Below are 22,667 nucleotides of genomic sequence, written 5' to 3' on the forward strand. Positions count from 1 at the left end.
CATGTCTCTACACTTTATTTTATATGGTTCAAAATGGATTTGAGCAGTTTTTTGGACATGCCAGTTTTTTGAAATTTTTGCCATACTATAGTATTGCCTTTTGGGTGAATTTTTCAACATGCTATTTTAAGGTGTTTTTGGCCATTTTTGCATCATCCTTTACTATGGCGTGTCTCTGCGTGCTATTTTTTGTGATTTCAAAGGGATTTTAGCAGTTTTTAGGAGATGACATTTTTTGACATTTTTGCCATTTTTTTCAATATGCTATTTTAAGGTGTTTTTGGCCATTTTTGCAAGATCCTTTGCTATGGCGTGTCTCTGCACGCTATTTTATGTGGTTTAAAAGGGTTTTCAGCACTTTTTAGGACATGCCATTTTTTGAGATTTTTGCCATACTATAGTATTGCCTTTTCAATGGATATTTCAACATGTTATCTTGTGGTGTTTTTGGCCATTTTTGGAACATAATTTGCTATGGCATGACTTTGCGTGGTATTTTATGTGGTTTTAAATGGATTCCAGAAGTTTTTAGGACATGCCATTTTTTAACATTTTTCCCATACTATAATATTGCCTTTTTGGTGAATTTTTCAACATGTTTTTTGAGGTGTTTTTGGCTGTTTTTGCATCATTCTTTACTATGGCGTGTCTCTGCATGCTATTTTATGTGATTTCAAAAGGATTTTAGCAGTTTTTAGGACATGCCAATTTTTTTTACATTTTTGCCATACTATAGTATTGCCTTTTCAATGGATTTTTCAACATGTTATCTTGTGGTGTTTTTGGCCACTTTTGCAACATCCTTTGCTATGGTGTGTCTCTACACACTATTTTATGTGGTTTCACAGGGATTTCAGCAGTTTTTAGGACATGCAATTTTTTGACATTTTTGTCATACTATAGTATTGCCTTTTTGGTGAATTTTTCAACATGCTATTTTGTGGTGTTTTTGGCTGTTTTTGTAACATCATTTGCTATGGCGTGTGTCTTCACAGGAATTCATGTGGTTTCAAAAGGATTTCAGCAGTTTTTAGGACATGACATGTTTTGACATGCCAAATGATGGTGTTTTTGGAGGTCTTTGCAACTTTCTATGCTATGGCGTGTCTTGGCAATTACCAACTATCAAGATCACTGCGCTCTGAAAAAGCAGGGTTACTTGTGGTTCCCAAAGTCTCCAAAAGTAGGATGGGAGTCAGAGCCTTTAGCTACCACACTCTTCTTTGATGAAACCATCTTCCAGCTTGGTCAGGGAGGCAGACACCGTTTACACTTTTAAGGGTAGACTGAAGACCTTCCTCTTTGATTAAGCTTATAATTAGGGTGAGCTCAGGTTGCCTGGAACCGCCCCTAGTTTGGGCTGACATAGGCTAATCTGATGAGGGAGTTTCTATGATACACTGAGCTCCTTCTTCTTTCTCTTTCTCCCTCAATCTGAAAACGCTCACGTGTTTCCTGCATTACGCTAACTCCGTTGCATCTCTGGAGCATTCCTGTTCCCTTGTTTCCTAGATTTCCCGGACATGACTGCAATCTTGGCTGTGCCTGATCGTAGTAAAAGCCGTGCTGATGCTGTGACCCTGCCTTTGGTCGTGCTCGTGCTGCGGCTGCACTAATACTGTATCCCCGGCTCACCCTGATCGTGGTATTGGTTTTGCCATTGCTGTGATCCTGTCTGAAGTTATACCTGTGTTCGTGCTTCACGCAACCTTCTACGGCCATTATTATGAGCCACACCTCCACTATCAATATACGCATGGGACTCTTATCAACACCCACAATATTATCATAGAGTGCATTTAGTAATTTTACATCTATCGTTACTGTAATATGATATGCGTCTGCCTCCATTATTGCTGTGCATCTCTCCCCCTCTCTCCCCCACTCTCCCCCTCTCTCCTTCTCTTTCCTTTTTGTCATAATTGCAATTCAATTGTAATTTACGACATCTATTGCACGTCTGTCCATCCTGGAAGAGGGATCCCTCATCATTTTCTGCCGCACTTCCTGAGGTTTCGTCCTCGTTTTTCCTTAGGTGATGTGAGGGTCTAAGGGCAGAGGGATGTCGTGTGCTGTAAAGCCCTCTGAGGCAAACCGTGTTTTGTGATAATGTGTTTTATAAATAAAATTGACTTGATATTGACTTATGGTGTTTTGGGCCTTTTTTGCACCTTGAAATACTCTGACCTATGTCTCAGCAGGCTATTGTAGGTGGCTTCCAGCTCTTTTTAACTGTTTCCGTCAAACTAGGACAGTTTTTGCCATACTATAGTATTGCATTTTTAGTGTTTTTTTCAACATATCATTTTGTGGTGTTTTTGACAATTTAGCAAGATCTGTTACTATGGCTTGTCTCTGCACTTTATTTAATGTGATTTGAAAGGGATTTTAGAAGTTTTTAGGACATGCCATTTTTTGACATTTTTGCCATACTACAGTATTGCCTTGTCGGTAGATTTTGCAACGTTAATTTGTGGTATTTTTGGCCATTGTTGCAACATCCTTTGCAATGGTGTGTCTCTGTACGCTATTTTATGCAGTTTAAAGGGATTTCAGCAGTTTTTTCGACATGCCATTTTTTGACATTTTTGCCTTACTATAGCCTTGCTTTTTGGGTCGTTTTTTCAACATGCCATATTGTGGTTATTTGGTCCATTTTTGCAACATTTTATGCCATGGCGTGTCTCAGCACGCTATTTTATGCAATTTCCAGCTATTTCTACCTGTTTTTGGGACATGTCATTTTTTGACATTTTTGCCTTACTATAGCCTTGCTTTTTGGGTCGTTTTTTCAACATGCCATATTATGGTGTTTTTGACTGTTTTTGCAACTTTATATACCATGGTGTGTCTCAACACACCTTTTCATGCAGTTTGCAGGTGTTTTCAGCTCTTTTTGGGACATGTCATTTTTTGACATTTTTGCCTTACTATAGCCTTGCTTTTTGGGTCGTTTTTTCAACATGCCATATTATGGTGTTTTTGGCCATTTCTGCAACATTTTATACCATGGTGTGTCTCAGCACGCTGTTTTATGCAATTTCCAGCTATTTCTACCTGTTTTTGGGACATGTCATTTTTTGTCATTTTTGCCTTACTATAGCCTTGCTTTTTGGGTCGTTTTTTCAACATGCTATATTATGGTGTTTTTGACTGTTTTTACAACTTTATATACCATGGTGTGTCTCAACACGCCTTTTCATGCAGTTTGCAGTTGTTTTCAGCTCTTTTTGGGACATGTCATTTTTTGACATTTTTGCCTTACTATAGCCTTGCTTTTTGGGTCGTTTTTTCAACATGCCATATTATGGTATTTTTTGCCATTTCTGCAACATTTTATACTGTGGTGTGTCTCAACATGCCTTTACATGCAGTTTGCAGGTGTTTTCAGCTCTTTTTGGGACATGTCATTTTTTGACATTTTTGCCTTACTATAGCCTTGCTTTTTGGGTCATTTTTTCAACATGCCATATTATGGTGTTTCTGGCTGTTTTTGCAACATTTTATGCCATGGTGTGTCTCAGCACGCTATTTTATGCAGTTTACAGCTATTTCTGACTGTTTTTGGGGCATGTCATTTTTTGTCATTTTTGCCTGACTATAGCCTTGCTTTTTGGGTCGTTTTTTCAACATGCCATATTATGGTATTTTTTGCCATTTCTGCAACATTTTATACTGTGGTGTGTCTCAACATGCCTTTACATGCAGTTTGCAGGTGTTTTCAGCTCTTTTTGGGACATGTCATTTTTTGACATTTTTGCCTTACTATAGCCTTGCTTTTTGGGTCATTTTTTCAACATGCCATATTATGGTGTTTTTGACTGTTTTTGCAACAGTATATACCATGGTGTGTCTCAACACGCCTTTTCATGCAGTTTGCAGGTGTTTTCAGCTCTTTTTGGAACATGTCATTTTTTGTCATTTTTGCCTTACTATAGCCTTGCTTTTTGGGTCGTTTTTTCAACATGCCATATTATGGTGTTTTTGGCCATTTCTGCAACATTTTATGCCATGGTGTGTCTCAACAGGCCCTTTTATGCAGTTTGCAGGTGTTTTCAGCTCTTTTTGGGACATGTCATTTTTTGACATTTTTGCCTTACTATAGCCTTGCTTTTTGGGTCGTTTTTTCAACATGCCATATTGTGGTTATTTGGTCCATTTTTGCAACATTTTATGCCATGGCGTGTCTCAGCACGCTATTTTATGCAATTTCCAGCTATTTCTACCTGTTTTTGGGACATGTCATTTTTTGACATTTTTGCCTTACTATAGCCTTGCTTTTTGGGTCGTTTTTTCAACATGCCATATTATGGTGTTTTTGGCCATTTCTGCAACATTTTATTCCATGGTGTGTCTCAGCACGCTGTTTTATGCAATTTCCAGCTATTTCTACCTGTTTTTGGGACATGTCATTTTTTGTCATTTTTGCCTTACTATAGCCTTGCTTTTTGGGTCGTTTTTTCAACATGCTATATTATGGTGTTTTTGACTGTTTTTACAACTTTATATACCATGGTGTGTCTCAACACACCTTTTCGTGCAGTTTGCAGTTGTTTTCAGCTCTTTTTGGGACATGTCATTTTTTCTCATTTTTGCCTTACTATAGCCTTGCTTTTTGGGTCGTTTTTTCAACATGCCATATTATGGTATTTTTTGCCATTTCTGCAACATTTTATACTGTGGTGTGTCTCAACATGCCTTTACATGCAGTTTGCAGGTGTTTTCAGCTCTTTTTGGGACATGTCATTTTTTGACATTTTTGCCTTACTATAGCCTTGCTTTTTGGGTAATTTTTTCAACATGCCATATTATGGTGTTTCTGGCTGTTTTTGCAACATTTTATGCCATGGTGTGTCTCAGCACGCTATTTTATGCATTTTCCAGCTATTTCTGACTGTTTTTGGGGCATGTCATTTTTTGTCATTTTTGCCTGACTATAGCCTTGCTTTTTGGGTCGTTTTTTCAACATGCCATATTATGGTATTTTTTGCCATTTCTGCAACATTTTATACTGTGGTGTGTCTCAACATGCCTTTACATGCAGTTTGCAGGTGTTTTCAGCTCTTTTTGGGACATGTCATTTTTTGACATTTTTGCCTTACTATAGCCTTGCTTTTTGGGTCATTTTTTCAACATACCATATTATGGTGTTTCTGGCTGTTTTTGCAACATTTTATGCCATGGTGTGTCTCAACAGGCCCTTTTATGCAGTTTGCAGGTGTTTTCAGCTCTTTTTGGGACATGTCATTTTTTGACATTTTTGCCTTACTATAGCCTTGCTTTTTGGGTCGTTTTTTCAACATGCCATATTGTGGTTATTTGGTCCATTTTTGCAACATTTTATGCCATGGCGTGTCTCAGCACGCTATTTTATGCAATTTCCAGCTATTTCTACCTGTTTTTGGGACATGTCATTTTTTGACATTTTTGCCTTACTATAGCCTTGCTTTTTGGGTCGTTTTTTCAACATGCCATATTATGGTGTTTTTGGCCATTTCTGCAACATTTTATTCCATGGTGTGTCTCAGCACGCTGTTTTATGCAATTTCCAGCTATTTCTACCTGTTTTTGGGACATGTCATTTTTTGTCATTTTTGCCTTACTATAGCCTTGCTTTTTGGGTCGTTTTTTCAACATGCTATATTATGGTGTTTTTGACTGTTTTTACAACTTTATATACCATGGTGTGTCTCAACACACCTTTTCGTGCAGTTTGCAGTTGTTTTCAGCTCTTTTTGGGACATGTCATTTTTTCTCATTTTTGCCTTACTATAGCCTTGCTTTTTGGGTCGTTTTTTCAACATGCCATATTATGGTATTTTTTGCCATTTCTGCAACATTTTATACTGTGGTGTGTCTCAACATGCCTTTACATGCAGTTTGCAGGTGTTTTCAGTTCTTTTTGGGACATGTCATTTTTTGACATTTTTGCCTTACTATAGCCTTGCTTTTTGGGTAATTTTTTCAACATGCCATATTATGGTGTTTCTGGCTGTTTTTGCAACATTTTATGCCATGGTGTGTCTCAGCACGCTATTTTATGCATTTTCCAGCTATTTCTGACTGTTTTTGGGGCATGTCATTTTTTGTCATTTTTGCCTGACTATAGCCTTGCTTTTTGGGTCGTTTTTTCAACATGCCATATTATGGTATTTTTGGCCATTTCTGCAACATTTTATACTGTGGTGTGTCTCAACATGCCTTTACATGCAGTTTGCAGGTGTTTTCAGCTCTTTTTGGGACATGTCATTTTTTGACATTTTTGCCTTACTATAGCCTTGCTTTTTGGGTCATTTTTTCAACATACCATATTATGGTGTTTCTGGCTGTTTTTGCAACATTTTATGCCATGGTGTGTCTCAACAGGCCCTTTTATGCAGTTTGCAGCTATTTCTACCTGTTTTTGGGACATGTCATTTTTTGACATTTTTGCCTTACTATAGCCTTGCTTTTTGGGTAATTTTTTCAACATGCCATATTATGGTGTTTCTGGCTGTTTTTGCAACATTTTATGCCATGGCGTGTCTCAGCACGCTATTTTATGCAATTTCCAGCTATTTCTACCTGTTTTTGGGACATGTCATTTTTTCTCATTTTTGCCTTACTATAGCCTTGCTTTTTGGGTCGTTTTTTCAACATGCCATATTATGGTATTTTTTGCCATTTCTGCAACATTTTATACTGTGGTGTGTCTCAACATGCCTTTACATGCAGTTTGCAGGTGTTTTCAGCTCTTTTTGGGGCATGTCATTTTTTGTCATTTTTGCCTTACTATAGCCTTGCTTTTTGGGTCATTTTTCAACATGCCATATTATGGTGTTTTTGGCCATTTCTGCAACATTTTATACCATGGTGTGTCTCAGCACGCTGTTTTATGCAATTTCCAGCTATTTCTACCTGTTTTTGGGACATGTCATTTTTTGTCATTTTTGCCTTACTATAGCCTTGCTTTTTGGGTCGTTTTTTCAACATGCCATATTATGGTATTTTTGGCCATTTCTGCAACATTTTATACTGTGGTGTGTCTCAACATGCCTTTACATGCAGTTTGCAGGTGTTTTCAGCTCTTTTTGGGACATGTCATTTTTTGACATTTTTGCCTTGCTTTTTGGGTCATTTTTTCAACATGCCATATTATGGTGTTTCTGGCTGTTTTTGCAACATTTTCTGTCATGGAGTGTCCAATCACCCTATTTTATGCAGTTTTCAGCTATTTCTACCTGTTTTTGGGGCATGTCATTTTTTGTCATTTTTGCCTTACTATAGCCTTGCTTTTTGGGTCATTTTTCAACATGCCATATTATGGTGTTTTTGGCCATTTCTGCAACATATTAGACCATGGTGTATCTCAACAGGCCTTTTTATGCAGTTTGCAGGTGTTTTCAGCTCTTTTTGGGACATGTCATTTTTTGACGTTTTTGCCTTACTATAGCCTTGCTTTTTGGGTCGTTTTTTCAACATGCCATATTATGGTGTTTCTGGCTGTTTTTGCAACATTTTATGCCATGGCGTGTCTCAGCACGCTATTTTATGCAGTTTACAGCTATTTCTGACTGTTTTTGGGGCATGTCATTTTTTGTCATTTTTGCCTTACTATAGCCTTGCTTTTTGGGTCGTTTTTTCAACATGCCATATTATGGTGTTTTTGGCTGTTTTTGCAACATTTTATACTGTGGTGTGTCTCAACATGCCTTTACATGCAGTTTGCAGGTGTTTTCAGCTCTTTTTGGGACATGTCATTTTTTGACATTTTTGCCTTACTATAGCCTTGCTTTTTGGGTCATTTTTTCAACATACCATATTATGGTGTTTCTGGCTGTTTTTGCAACATTTTATGCCATGGTGTGTCTCAACAGGCCCTTTTATGCAGTTTGCAGGTGTTTTCAGCTCTTTTTGGGACATGTCATTTTTTGACATTTTTGCCTTACTATAGCCTTGCTTTTTGGGTCGTTTTTTCAACATGCCATATTGTGGTTATTTGGCCCATTTTTGCAACATTTTATGCCATGGCGTGTCTCAGCACGCTATTTTATGCAATTTCCAGCTATTTCTACCTGTTTTTGGGACATGTCATTTTTTGACATTTTTGCCTTACTATAGCCTTGCTTTTTGGGTCGTTTTTTCAACATGCCATATTATGGTATTTTTTGCCATTTCTGCAACATTTTATACTGTGGTGTGTCTCAACATGCCTTTACATGCAGTTTGCAGGTGTTTTCAGCTCTTTTTGGGACATGTCATTTTTTGACATTTTTGCCTTACTATAGCCTTGCTTTTCGGGTCATTTTTTCAACATGCCATATTATGGTGTTTCTGGCCATTTCTGCAACATTTTATACCATGGTGTGTCTCAGCACGCTGTTTTATGCAATTTCCAGCTATTTCTACCTGTTTTTGGGACATGTCATTTTTTGTCATTTTTGCCTTACTATAGCCTTGCTTTTTGGGTCGTTTTTTCAACATGCCATATTATGGTATTTTTGGCCATTTCTGCAACATTTTATACTGTGGTGTGTCTCAACATGCCTTTACATGCAGTTTGCAGGTGTTTTCAGCTCTTTTTGGGACATGTCATTTTTTGACATTTTTGCCTTACTATAGCCTTGCTTTTTGGGTCGTTTTTTCAACATGCCATATTATGGTGTTTCTGGCTGTTTTTGCAACATTTTCTGTCATGGAGTGTCCAATCACCCTATTTTATGCAGTTTTCAGCTATTTCTACCTGTTTTTGGGGCATATCATTTTTTGTCATTTTTGCCTTACTATAGCCTTGCTTTTTGGGTCGTTTTTTCAACATGCCATATTATGGTGTTTTTGGCCATTTCTGCAACATATTAGACCATGGTGTATCTCAACAGGCCTTTTTATGCAGTTTGCAGGTGTTTTCAGCTCTTTTTGGGACATGTCATTTTTTGACATTTTTGCCTTACTATAGCCTTGCTTTTTGGGTCGTTTTTTCAACATGCCATATTATGGTGTTTCTGGCTGTTTTTGCAACATTTTATGCCATGGTGTGTCTCAACACGCTATTTTATGCAGTTTACAGCTATTTCTGACTGTTTTTGGGGCATGTCATTTTTTTGTCATTTTTGCCTGACTATAGCCTTGCTTTTTGGGTCATTTTTTCAACATGCCATATTATGGTGTTTTTGGCTGTTTTTGCAACATTTTATACTGTGGTGTGTCTCAACATGCCTTTACATGCAGTTTGCAGGTGTTTTCAGCTCTTTTTGGGACATGTCATTTTTTGTCATTTTTGCCTTACTATAGCCTTGCTTTTTGGGTCATTTTTTCAACATGCCATATGATGGTGTTTCTGGCTGTTTTTGCAACATTTTATGCCATGGTGTGTCTCAGCACGCTATTTTATGCAGTTTACAGCTATTTCTGACTGTTTTTGGGGCATGTCATTTTTTGTCATTTTTGCCTTACTATAGCCTTGCTTTTTGGGTCATTTTTTCAACATGCCATATTATGGTGTTTTTGGCTGTTTTTGCAACATTATATACCATGGTGTGTCTCAACACGCCTTTTCATGCAGTTTGCAGGTGTTTTCAGCTCTTTTTGGGACATGTCATTTTGTGACATTTTTGCCTTACTATAGCCTTGCTTTTTGGGTCGTTTTTTCAACATGCCATATTATGGTATTTTTGGCCATTTCTGCAACATTTTATACTGTAGTGTGTCTCAACATGCCTTTACATGCAGTTTGCAGGTGTTTTCAGCTCTTTTTGGGACATGTCATTTTTTGACATTTTTGCCTTACTATAGCCTTGCTTTTTGGGTCATTTTTTCAACATGCCATATTATGGTGTTTTTGGCTGTTTTTGCAACATTATATACCATGGTGTGTCTCAACACGCCTTTTCATGCAGTTTGCAGGTGTTTTCAGCTCTTTTTGGAACATGTCATTTTTTGTCATTTTTGCCTTACTATAGCCTTGCTTTTTGGGTCGTTTTTTCAACATGCCATATTATGGTGTTTCTGGCTGTTTTTGCAACATTTTATGCCATGGTGTGTCTCAGCACGCTATTTTATGCATTTTCCAGCTATTTCTGACTTTTTTTGGGGCATGTCATTTTTTGTCATTTTTGCCTGACTATAGCCTTGCTTTTTGGGTCATTTTTTCAACATGCCATATTATGGTGTTTTTGACTGTTTTTGCAACTTTATATACCATGGTGTGTCTCAACACACCTTTTCATGCAGTTTGCAGTTGTTTTCAGCTCTTTTTGGGACATGTCATTTTTTGACATTTTTGCCTTGCTTTTTGGGTCGTTTTTTCAACATGCCATATTATGGTGTTTCTGGCTGTTTTTGCAACATTTTATGCCATGGTGTGTCTCAGCACGCTATTTTATGCATTTTCCAGCTATTTCTACCTGTTTTTGGGGCATGTCATTTTTTGTCATTTTTGCCTTGCTTTTTGGGTCGTTTTTTCAACATGCCATATTATGGTATTTTTGGCCATTTCTGCAACATTTTATACTGTGGTGTGTCTCAACATGCCTTTACATGCAGTTTGCAGGTGTTTTCAGCTCTTTTTGGGACATGTCATTTTTTGTCATTTTTGCCTTACTATAGCCTTGCTTTTTGGGTCGTTTTTTCAACATGCCATATTATGGTGTTTCTGGCTGTTTTTGCAACATTTTATGCCATGGCGTGTCCAATCACCCTATTTTATGCAGTTTTCAGCTGCTTTCAGCTGTTTTTGGGGCATGTCATTTTTTGACGTTTTTGCCTTACTATAGCCTTTCGTTTTGGGTCGTTTTTTCAACATGCCATATTATGGTATTTTTTGCCATTTCTGCAACATTTTATACTGTGGTGTGTCTCAACATGCCTTTACATGCAGTTTGCAGGTGTTTTCAGCTCTTTTTGGAACATGTCATTTTTTGTCATTTTTGCCTTACTATAGCCTTGCTTCTCAGGTCATTTTTTCAACATGCCATATTATGGTGTTTCTGGCTGTTTTTGCAACATTTTATGCCATGGTGTGTCTCAGCACGCTATTTTATGCAGTTTACAGCTATTTCTGACTGTTTTTGGGGCATGTCATTTTTTGTCATTTTTGCCTTACTATAGCCTTGCTTTTTGGGTCATTTTTTCAACATGCCATACTATGGTGTTTCTGGCTGTTTTTGCAACATTATATACCATGGTGTGTCTCAACACGCCTTTTCATGCAGTTTGCAGGTGTTTTCAGCTCTTTTTGGAACATGTCATTTTTTGTCATTTTTGCCTTACTATAGCCTTGCTTTTTGGGTCGTTTTTTCAACATGCCATATTATGGTGTTTTTGGCCATTTCTGCAACATTTTATACCATGGTGTGTCTCAACAGGCCTTTTATGCAGTTTGCAGGTGTTTTCAGCTCTTTTTGGAACATGTCATTTTTTGTCATTTTTGCCTTACTATAGCCTTGCTTTTTGGGTCGTTTTTTCAACATGCCATATTATGGTGTTTCTGGCTGTTTTTGCAACATTTTATGCCATGGCGTGTCTCAGCACGCTATTTTATGCAATTTCCAGCTATTTCTACCTGTTTTTAGGACATGTCATTTTTTGTCATTTTTGCCTTACTATAGCCTTGCTTTTTGGGTCGTTTTTTCAACATGCCATACTATGGTGTTTCTGGCTGTCTTTGCAACATTATATACCATGGTGTGTCTCAACACGCCTTTTCATGCAGTTTGCAGGTGTTTTCAGCTCTTTTTGGAACATGTCATTTTTTGTCATTTTTGCCTTACTATAGCCTTGCTTTTTGGGTTGTTTTTTCAACATGCCATATTATGGTGTTTTTGGCCATTTCTGCAACATTTTATACCATGGTGTATCTCAACAGGCCTTTTTATGCAGTTTGCAGGTGTTTTCAGCTCTTTTTGGGACATGTCATTTTTTGACGTTTTTGCCTTACTATAGCCTTTCGTTTTGGGTCGTTTTTTCAACATGCCATATTATGGTGTTTCTGGCTGTTTTTGCAACATTTTATGCCATGGCGTGTCTCAGCACGCTATTTTATGCATTTTCCAGCTATTTCTACCTGTTTTTGGGGCATATCATTTTTTGTCATTTTTGCCTTACTATAGCCTTGCTTTTTGGGTCGTTTTTTCAACATGCCATATTATGGTGTTTTTGGCCATTTCTGCAACATATTAGACCATGGTGTATCTCAACAGGCCTTTTTATGCAGTTTGCAGGTGTTTTCAGCTCTTTTTGGGACATGTCATTTTTTGACATTTTTGCCTTACTATAGCCTTGCTTTTTGGGTCGTTTTTTCAACATGCCATATTATGGTGTTTCTGGCTGTTTTTGCAACATTTTATGCCATGGCGTGTCTCAGCACGCTATTTTATGCAGTTTAGAGCTATTTCTAACTGTTTTTGGGGCATGTCATTTTTTGTCATTTTTGCCTTACTATAGCCTTGCTTTTTGGGTCGTTTTTTCAACATGCCATATTATGGTGTTTTCGGCTATTTTTGCAACATTTTATGCCATGGCGTGTCTCAGCACGCTATTTTATGCAGTTTAGAGCTATTTCTAACTGTTTTGGGGGCATGTCATTTTTTGTCATTTTTGCCTTACTATAGCCTTGCTTTTTGGGTCGTTTTTTCAACATGCCATATTATGGTATTTTTGGCCATTTCTGCAACATTTTATACTGTGGTGTGTCTCAACATGCCTTTACATGCAGTTTGCAGGTGTTTTCAGCTCTTTTTGGGACATGTCATTTTTTGACATTTTTGCCTTACTATAGCCTTGCTTTTTGGGTCGTTTTTTCAACATGCCATATTATGGTGTTTCTGGCTGTTTTTGCAACATTTTATGCCATGGCGTGTCTCAGCACGCTATTTTATGCAGTTTAGAGCTATTTCTACCTGTTTTTGGGACATGTCATTTTTTGTCATTTTTGCCTTACTATAGCCTTGCTTTTTGGGTCGTTTTTTCAACATGCCATATTATGGTGTTTCTGGCTGTTTTTGCAACATTTTATGCCATGGCGTGTCTCAGCACGCTATTTTATGCATTTTCCAGCTATTTCTACCTGTTTTTGGGGCATATCATTTTTTGTCATTTTTGCCTTACTATAGCCTTGCTTTTTGGGTCATTTTTTCAACATGCCATATTATGGTGTTTTTGGCTGTTTTTGCAACATTATATACCATGGTGTGTCTCAACACGCCTTTTCATGCATTTTGCAGGTGTTTTCAGCTCTTTTTGGGGCATGTCATTTTTTGTCATTTTTGCCTTACTATAGCCTTGCTTTTTGGGTCGTTTTTTCAACATGCCATATTATGGTGTTTTTGGCCATTTCTGCAACATATTAGACCATGGTGTATCTCAACAGGCCTTTTTATGCAGTTTGCAGGTGTTTTCAGCTCTTTTTGGGACATGTCATTTTTTGACATTTTTGCCTGACTATAGCCTTGCTTTTTGGGTCGTTTTTTCAACATGCCATATTATGGTGTTTTCGGCTATTTTTGCAACATTTTATGCCATGGCGTGTCTCAGCACGCTATTTTATGCAGTTTAGAGCTATTTCTAACTGTTTTTGGGGCATGTCATTTTTTGTCATTTTTGCCTTACTATAGCCTTGCTTTTTGGGTCGTTTTTTCAACATGCCATATTATGGTATTTTTGGCCATTTCTGCAACATTTTATACTGTAGTGTATCTCAACATGCCTTTACATGCAGTTTGCAGGTGTTTTCAGCTCTTTTTGGGACATGTCATTTTTTGACATTTTTGCCTTACTATAGCCTTGCTTTTTGGGTCATTTTTTCAACATGCCATATTATGGTGTTTCTGGCTGTTTTTGCAACATTATATACCATGGTGTGTCTCAACACGCTATTTTATGCAGTTTAGAGCTATTTCTAACTGTTTTTGGGGCATGTCATTTTTTGTCATTTTTGCCTTACTATAGCCTTGCTTTTTGGGTCGTTTTTTCAACATGCCATATTATGGTATTTTTGGCCATTTCTGCAACATTTTATACTGTGGTGTGTCTCAACATGCCTTTACATGCAGTTTGCAGGTGTTTTCAGCTCTTTTTGGGGCATGTCATTTTTTGTCATTTTTGCCTTACTATAGCCTTGCTTTTCGGGTCATTTTTTCAACATGCCATATTATGGTGTTTCTGGCTGTTTTTGCAACATTTTATGCCATGGCGTGTCCAATCACCCTATTTTATGCAGTTTTCAGCTGCTTTCAGCTGTTTTTGGGGCATGTCATTTTTTGACGTTTTTGCCTTACTATAGCCTTTCGTTTTGGGTCGTTTTTTCAACATGCCATATTATGGTGTTTCTGGCTGTTTTTGCAACATTTTATGCCATGGTGTGTCTCAGCACGCTATTTTATGCAGTTTACAGCTATTTCTGACTGTTTTTGGGGCATGTCATTTTTTGTCATTTTTGCCTTACTATAGCCTTGCTTTTTGGGTCGTTTTTTCAACATGCCATATTATGGTGTTTTTGGCCATTTCTGCAACATTTTATACCATGGTGTATCTCAACATGCCTTTACATGCAGTTTGCAGGTGTTTTCAGCTCTTTTTGGGACATGTCACTTTTTGATATTTTTGCCATACTATAGCCTTGCTTTTTGGGTCGTTTTTTCAACATGCCATATTATGGTGTTTCTGGCTGTTTTTGCAACATTATATACCATGGTGTGTCTCAACACGCTATTTTATGCAGTTTAGAGCTATTTCTAACTGTTTTTGGGGCATGTCATTTTTTGTCATTTTTGCCTTACTATAGCCTTGCTTTTTGGGTCGTTTTTTCAACATGCCATATTATGGTATTTTTGGCCATTTCTGCAACATTTTATACTGTGGTGTGTCTCAACATGCCTTTACATGCAGTTTGCAGGTGTTTTCAGCTCTTTTTGGGGCATGTCATTTTTTGTCATTTTTGCCTTACTATAGCCTTGCTTTTTGGGTCATTTTTCAACATGCCATATTATGGTGTTTTTGGCTGTTTTTGCAACAGTATATACCATGGTGTGTCTCCACACGCCTTTTCATGCAGTTTGCAGGTGTTTTCAGCTCTTTTTGGAACATGTCATTTTTTGACATTTTTGCCATACTATAGCCTTGCTTTTTGGGTCGTTTTTTCAACATGCCATATTATGGTGTTTCTGGCTGTTTTTGCAACATTTTATGCCATGGCGTGTCTCAGCACGCTATTTTATGCAATTTCCAGCTATTTCTACCTATTTTTGGGGCATGTTTTTTTCTGACATTTTTGCCTTGCTTTTTGGGTTGTTTTTCCAACATGTCATATTATGGTGTTTTTGGCCGTTTTTGCAACATTTTCTGCCATGGTGTGTCTCAACACGCCTTTTTATGCAGTTTGCAGGTGTTTTCAGCTCTTTTTGGGACATGTCATTTTTTGTCATTTTTGCCTTACTATAGCCTTGCTTTTTGGGTCGTTTTTTCAACATGCCATATTATGGTGTTTCTGGCTGTTTTTGCAACATTTTATGCCATGGCGTGTCTCAGCATGCTATTTCATGCAGTTTCCAGCTATTTCTAACTGTTTTTGGGGCATGTCATTTTTTGTCATTTTTGCCTTACTATAGCCTTGCGTTTTGGTCCGTTTTTTTAACATGCGATATTATGGTTATTTTGTCCATTTTTGCAACATTTTATGCCATGGCGTGTCTCAACACGCCTTTTTATGCAGTTTGCAGGTGTTTTCAGCTCTTTTTGGGACATGTCATTTTTTGTCATTTTTGCCTTGCTATAGCCTTGCTTTCTGGGTCGTTTTTTCAACATGCCATATTATGGTGTTTTTGCAGCGTCTTTTGCAGTGTTTCTGCACTCTATTTTTTATGTGGTATGAAACGGTTTTCAGCAGTTTTTAGGAAATGCCATTTTTTGACATTTTTGCCATACTATTGTATTGCCTTTTTGGTTGATTTTGCGACGTTATTTTGTGGTATTTTTGGCCATTGTTGCAACATCCTTTGCTATGGCATGTCTCTGTACGCTATTTTCTTGTGGTTTCACAGGGATTTCAGCAGTTTTTAGGACATGCTATTTTTTGAGATCATTGCCTTTTCGGTGAATTTTTCAATGTGCTATTTTAAGGTGTTTTTGGCCATTTTTGCAACATCCTTTGCTATGGCATGTCTCTGCACGCTATTTTATGCAGTTTTAAGGGATTTAAGCAGTTTTTTGGACATGCCTTTTTTTGACATTTTTGCCATAGTATAGAATTGCATTTTCGGTTGATTTTTCAACATGGTATTTTAAGGCATTTATGGCCCTTTTTGCAACATCTTTTTTTATGGCATGTCTCTGCACGCTATTTTATGCAGTTTTAAGGGATTTAAGCAGTTTTTTGGACATGCCTTTTTTTGACATTTTTGCCATAGTTTAGTATTGCCTTTTTGTTGAAATTTTCAATATGCTATTTTAAGGTGTTTTGGGCTGTTGTTGCAAAGTCTTATGCTATGGCGTGTTTCTCCACACTATTTAATGTGATTTCAAAGGGATTTAAGATGTTTTTTGGACATGCAATTATTTGACATTTTGCTATACTATAGTATTGCCTTTTCAATGAATTTTTCAACATGCTATTTTGTCGTGTTTTTGGGTGTTGTTGCAACATCCTTTGCTATGGCGTGTCTCTGCACGCTTTTTTTAATGTGGTTTAAAATGGATTCTAGCAGTTTTTGGGACATGCCATTTTTTGAAACTTTTGCCATACTATAGTATTGCCTTTTCAGTGAATTTTTCAACATGCCATTTTAATGTGTTTTTGGTTGTTGTTGCAACATCTTATGCTATGGCGTGTTTCTGCGCTCTATTTAATGTGATTTCAAAGGCATTTCAGCAGTTTTGAGGACATGCCATTTTTTTGAAATTTTTCCATACTATAGTATTGCCTGTTTGGTGGATTTCTGAACAAGCTATTTTGTGGTGTTTTTGGCAGTTTTTCAACTTTTCAACATCCTATTTTAAAGCGTTATTTGCCATTTTTGCAAGATCCTTTGCTATGGCGTGTCTCTGCATGCCATTTTATGTGGTTTAAAACCGTTTTCAGCTGTTTTTAGGAAATGCCATTCTTTGAATTTTTTGCCATACTATATAGTATTGCCTTTTCGGTGAATTTTTCAACATGCCATTTTAAGGTGTTTTTGGCCGTTTTTGCAAGATCCTTTGCTATGGCGTGTCTCTGCACTCAATGTAATGTGGTATAGAATGGTTTTCAGCAGTTTTTAGGAAATACCATTTTTGACATTTTTGCCATAGCATTTCCTTTTCGGTGGATTTTTCAACATGCTATTTTGTGGTTTTTGTGGCCATTTTTGCAACGTCCTTTGTTATGGCATATATCTGCATGCTATGTTTTGTGGTTTAAAATGGATTCTCGCAGTTTTTGGGACATACCATTTTTTAAAATTTTTTGCCATACTATAATATTGCCTGTTTGGTGAATTTTCCAACATGCTATGTTAAAGTGTTTTTGGCTGTTGTTGCAACATCTTCTACTACGGCATGTTTCTGCGTGCTATTTAATGTGATTTCAAAGGGAGTTCAGCATTTTTTAGGACATGACTTTTTTGGCATTTTTGCCATACTTATATAGTTTTGCCTTTTCGGTGAATTTTTCAACATGCCATTTTAAGGTGTTTTTAGCCATGGTGTGTCTCTGCATGCTATGTTATGTGGTTTAAAACAGTTTTCAGTTGTTTTTAGGAAATGCCATTTTTTGAGATTTTTGCCATACTATAGTATTGTCTTTTCGGTGGATTTTACAACATGCTATTTTGTGGTGTTTTTGGCTGTTTTTGTGACATCCGTTGCCATAGCATGTCTCTGCATGCTATTTTATTTGGATTAAAATGGTATTCAGCAGTTTTTTGGACATGCCATTTTTTGACATACTATAGTATTGCCTTATTGGCATGAAAACATGCTATTTTAAGGTGTTTTAGGCCGTTTTTGCAACATCTTATGCTATGGTATGTCTCTGCAGGTATTTTGTGTGGATTAGCATGACTTTCAGCAGTTTGGACATGGAAGTTTTTGACATTTTTGCCACACAATAGTATTGCTTGTTTGGTGGATTTTTCAACATGTTTTTTTGTGGTGTTTTTGGTCGTTTTTGCAACATTCTTGTTATGGTGTTTCTCTGCACACTATTTTATGTGGTTTAAAATGGTTTTCAGCAATTTTGGGACATGTCATATCGTGACATTTTTGCCATACTATAGAATTGCCTGTTGGATTTTTCAATATGCTATTTTGTGGTGTTTTTGGCCCTTTGGCATGCTATTCTATGGGGCTTCTAGCTGTTTTTAAGTCTTTACGGGACAAATTTTTACACTTTTTTGCTATACAATGGTATTGTATTCTTGGTCATGTTTTAAAGATGCCAAATTATGGTGCTTTTTGCCCTTTTTGCAACTTTCTATGCTATGGCGTGTTTTGGCAGGCTATTCTAAGGGATTTCCAGCTGTTTTAGCTGTTTTTGGGACATGTCAAATTTTTCCTTTTTTTGCCATACTATAGTATGGCATTTTCTGTCATTTTTTTCGACATGCTATATTATGGTGGATTGGGCCGTTTTTACAACATTCTATGTCGTGACGTGTCTCAAAATGCAATTTTACATGGTTTTATGCATATTTCAGTTGTTTTTTGGGACATTGTTTGACATTTTTGCCATACCATGGCATTTTGGGTCATTTTTTTGACATGCTTTATTGTGGTGTTTTGGGCCGTTTTTGCAACATTCTATGCTATAACGTTTCTAGGCATGCTGTTATATGTGGTGCTGTTTTTTGGATGTGTCATATTTTGACATTTTTCACCATACCAAAGTCCTGGATTTCTGGTTGTCAACTATGGCAGTGTTTCCCATTAGTAACAATATCTATTTCATCCAAAATAACAAAACAAAGTCCCTGTTTATTATGCCGTAGGTGGCACAAAAAAGTCCTAGTATAGTATGTCATCCAAAATGGAAAAAAAAAGTCATAGTTTAGTATGTCGTCCAAAATGGCACAACACAGTCATAGTATAGTATGTTGTCCAAAATAGCGATAAAAAGTCATAGTATATGCAAAAAAAATGCTTTTACATATGTCATAGAATTGTATGTCTTAAAAATGTCACCAAAAAGGGCTTTGTCATCAAAATCTCAAAAAGACGTACTTTATTATTCCATAAAATACGTCCCAAAATATGTCATGTCAAAGTCTGCCATAAAAATCTTAAAAAAGTCATAGTATAGCATAGTGTAGCATGTCATAAAAAATGTGACAAAAACATATATATCATTATCTCTCATTAAAATCTAAAAAGAAGTCGGGAGTATAGCGCGTCATTAAATAAATCTCACAACAAATGCCATTCTTCACATAAAAATTCTCCAAAAAAAATTAAAAAAGGGTCACTAAAAACAGACAGTTTTTTTTATGTCATAAAAAATGTCAGAGGTCATACTATAGTACACAAAATCTTCACAAAAATTGTCTTTGTAAAGGATGTCGTAAAAAATTCACAAGTCATAGTATAGCTTGTCGTAAAAATGTCACAAAAGATAGTGTCATAAAAAATAAAATCATAGTAAAGAATGTCATTTTTTCAGCGTCATAGTATGATATGTCATCAAATATTACAGTGCAGTACATAAAAAAATCTCAAAATAGTTTACAGTGTAATATGTCACAAAAAAATTATATTATAGCATGTCATATTTTTTCTTACAGTCATAATGTAGTATGTCTGTATACTATTTTTTTTTAAATTATAGTGTCATAAAAAATCTCAAATTAAAAAGAAAGTCATAGCACAGTATGCCATAAAAATGTCACAAAAAAGTCATCTCAATGTCATATGGTGTGTATTAACAAGCTATTAAAATAGTCAGTCAGAGGGACAATTTGCATGCTAATGGTTGTCATTTTAGATCACGTCATATCTAACAGGAAAAACTATACAGAATCCAATGTGCCTATCCAATGAGTAAATTTAAGCTTTTTCGTACAACCTCTTTATACATATTTAAAATAAGCTACAAAATGTAATACCTCAGGGAAGCCATATAATTGCTTTACTACTTCTTAAGAACTGGCAGGACACCCTGATGTATATTTGTGCATCAGAAAACATCAGTGTTTGGTGTATCAACCTTTTCGCCCTCTGTGTTGCTCTCAAAGATGAAGGCGCTAAACGAGGGTTCTCCCTCTTCTTCTCCATCACTCCAGTCTCTGCCCTCAACCACGAAACCCATGAGCCTCCCGTTCTCTTGGTGGGCAGCAAACTGACACACTTCTCCAAGCTGGAACTAAGAAATGATAAAACAGATATTTATGAACGTGGCAAGAGTTATATTACAGTATAGACATGACTAGGGCTGCAAAAGGTTGGTAAATGTACAGATTTTCTTTAAGGGAAGTTAAGCTAAGTTATATTTCGCAAATATAGAAATCCTATCTTTGAATAAATATTCTGTGCACTCCTCCATCCTATGTGCAGATGATTTGCCAGAATCCCATTAAATAGAAATTCAGTGAAATTACAACTGCATGCACAGTACTTTCTCCCATCACATATGCAGCCCACGCTATTGCCAACACTACTACACTGCCTGAGCCAAAGGACTACATGTATTTATGCAAGTTTTTATTATATTACTGGGTTGAGTTTATTTTTTTATTGTAAACTCAGTTAACCAGCAGATTGTAGCCTAAAGCAAAGCACAGTTTATAACTTAACACCTTCTGCTAGTTTTTGCTTGTTTGCTGTTATCATGTGGGATATAACTTGATTGAGCATGCTAATTGAGGACCTTTAATTAATCTATTTCTATTCATTATGTATTTAAAAACATTTTGTTTCATAAATTAGTTGCTCTATTTAAACTTTAAGTTCACACACAGCCCATATTGTCAATGGAATTTACAAAGTACCTTTCCCCATTACACACCATATGGCACATTTCACATTGTAAGTATTTTACAAGTTATATATATTTTTTGCAGATAAATGGATTATGTCTGCATCTAACATAGTAAAGAGAGCCTGAGAAGCTAACTCCTAGAATTCCATCTTATTCCTATTATTTCCCATAAATTCCCATGGAGTGTTTGCAGCCCTACATGTAACTGAACATCTTTAAAAAAAAAAAACAAATTAAAAAACAGAGCAGTCCTTAACTAATACTGACTTGATCTTTTGTCATACTTACACTTATTCTTGTAACTTGAGTCTGAGGGTCAATCAACCTATTGTGGAGACAAAATTAAGACTTTTACAATAATATGAAAATAGCAGCTATAAATCCTTGACATCAGGTTTGTCTCTTTTGTTTTTTTGTAGTCTTCAGTTTGAACATTGGTTACAAAGGGCAACATCTCTAGAAAATGTGAAAATCAATAATCTCTCACAAACAGCTCAACAGTATGTTTTTGTTGGATAAGCAGCGTGCTTACAAGAGTTGTAAGTTATAAGTATTTATGTTTGGTAATGCTGCAGAAAGGGAGTGTCCTTGCTTTAAGGTATTTTTTCTTTGTGACTGACATTGAGCACATCAACTTTTCCAGTGGCACTTGCATGTAATTGTTAGGTCAGGATTTCTGAGTAGCATTTTTTGGGTACAAACACATAAAACTTGACAAAATTGGATAAATTAAGCAAAAAGAATTTTACATACAAGGAGAGAAAATTTTAGCTTTAAGATGTAATGTCTAAAGATAATGTTCGCATATTGTGTTGTGCAGTGGGGGAGGCTACAGGATTTCAGAATTATATAATTGTGATCAAGGTCCAAAACAGACAACCACAATTTTTTAAATTTGAACCAAAATTAAATTAATTTCCAACTGGTAGCAGAAAAGATTTTGAGACTGTGTGAAAGACCATATTCAAACCACTCGAAAAGTTTACGAATATTATGGAAGAATGGAAACATTACTAAAAAGATTGCTGACAAAACAGAAAGTTTTCTCCATACTTTTGGCACATGGCTATAAAAAGGTAGAATATTTTTGTGCATGCAAAACCGTAATAGGCCCACGGACGGACCCTATTAAACTAATGACATTAACATAACATCACTATTCTTGGCAGACAACAATATGTCAAACATTTTTTGGGGCATTTTCTATCTACATTAGGGATTGGCATGAGTACTTGGATTGGATATCAGTATTCATTTAACATATAGAGTAATCAACCTTTCTTTAGCTTTGTAAAAGAATATCAATATAAACGGAAACTTACTCTGTGCTATATTCAAAGTTCACATTTTTTTGATGGGACACAGTTATGTAATTGCTACCGTACTACTGCTGTAACCACGAATAATGTTCAGCGCTTTCAGTGAGACATCACTTGATCTAACGTTACAGGTCATATGGCAACCAGGCATTAGAGTGATGTTTCCAATGATTTTGATAAAATACACAAAAAGAATATGAAGTGTGACCTATGTAATATACTGTATATCATAGCTTATCTTTGTAGTCTGTGCAGCACAAAAAGACCCTGACCCTAATCCCTACCTGCAATTTTGCCTTAATGTTCTTGAGTTGGAAATTACTTCAAATGCCCATCCCTAATCTATATTGCTGGAAAATTTCTGAATGTATGACCATCTCTACATGCTGAGGTCCAATCTATTGTCTTTGTCTGTCTGAGGTGGTATTCAT

General features: G+C 36.4%; 1 protein-coding gene across 1 annotated transcript in view; it reads right to left on the reverse strand.

The window, feature by feature from the left end:
• The window catches only part of appl2 (adaptor protein, phosphotyrosine interacting with PH domain and leucine zipper 2), a 45,927-nt gene that overhangs the window by 5,877 nt on the left and 17,383 nt on the right, over positions 1 to 22,667 (reverse strand). The window contains exons 18-19 of the mRNA XM_042495408.2: positions 21,206 to 21,242; positions 20,147 to 20,302 (exon numbers count right to left, since the gene is read on the reverse strand). Of these exons, the coding sequence (XP_042351342.2) occupies positions 20,147 to 20,302; positions 21,206 to 21,242 (193 nt within the window). The remainder of the gene's footprint in view (positions 1 to 20,146; positions 20,303 to 21,205; positions 21,243 to 22,667) is intronic.

This window comes from Plectropomus leopardus, chromosome 7 (genome assembly GCF_026936395.1).
Source record: "Plectropomus leopardus strain MGB_pleo_1.0 chromosome 7, ASM2693639v1, whole genome shotgun sequence".
Taxonomy (NCBI): domain Eukaryota; kingdom Metazoa; phylum Chordata; class Actinopteri; order Perciformes; family Serranidae; genus Plectropomus; species Plectropomus leopardus.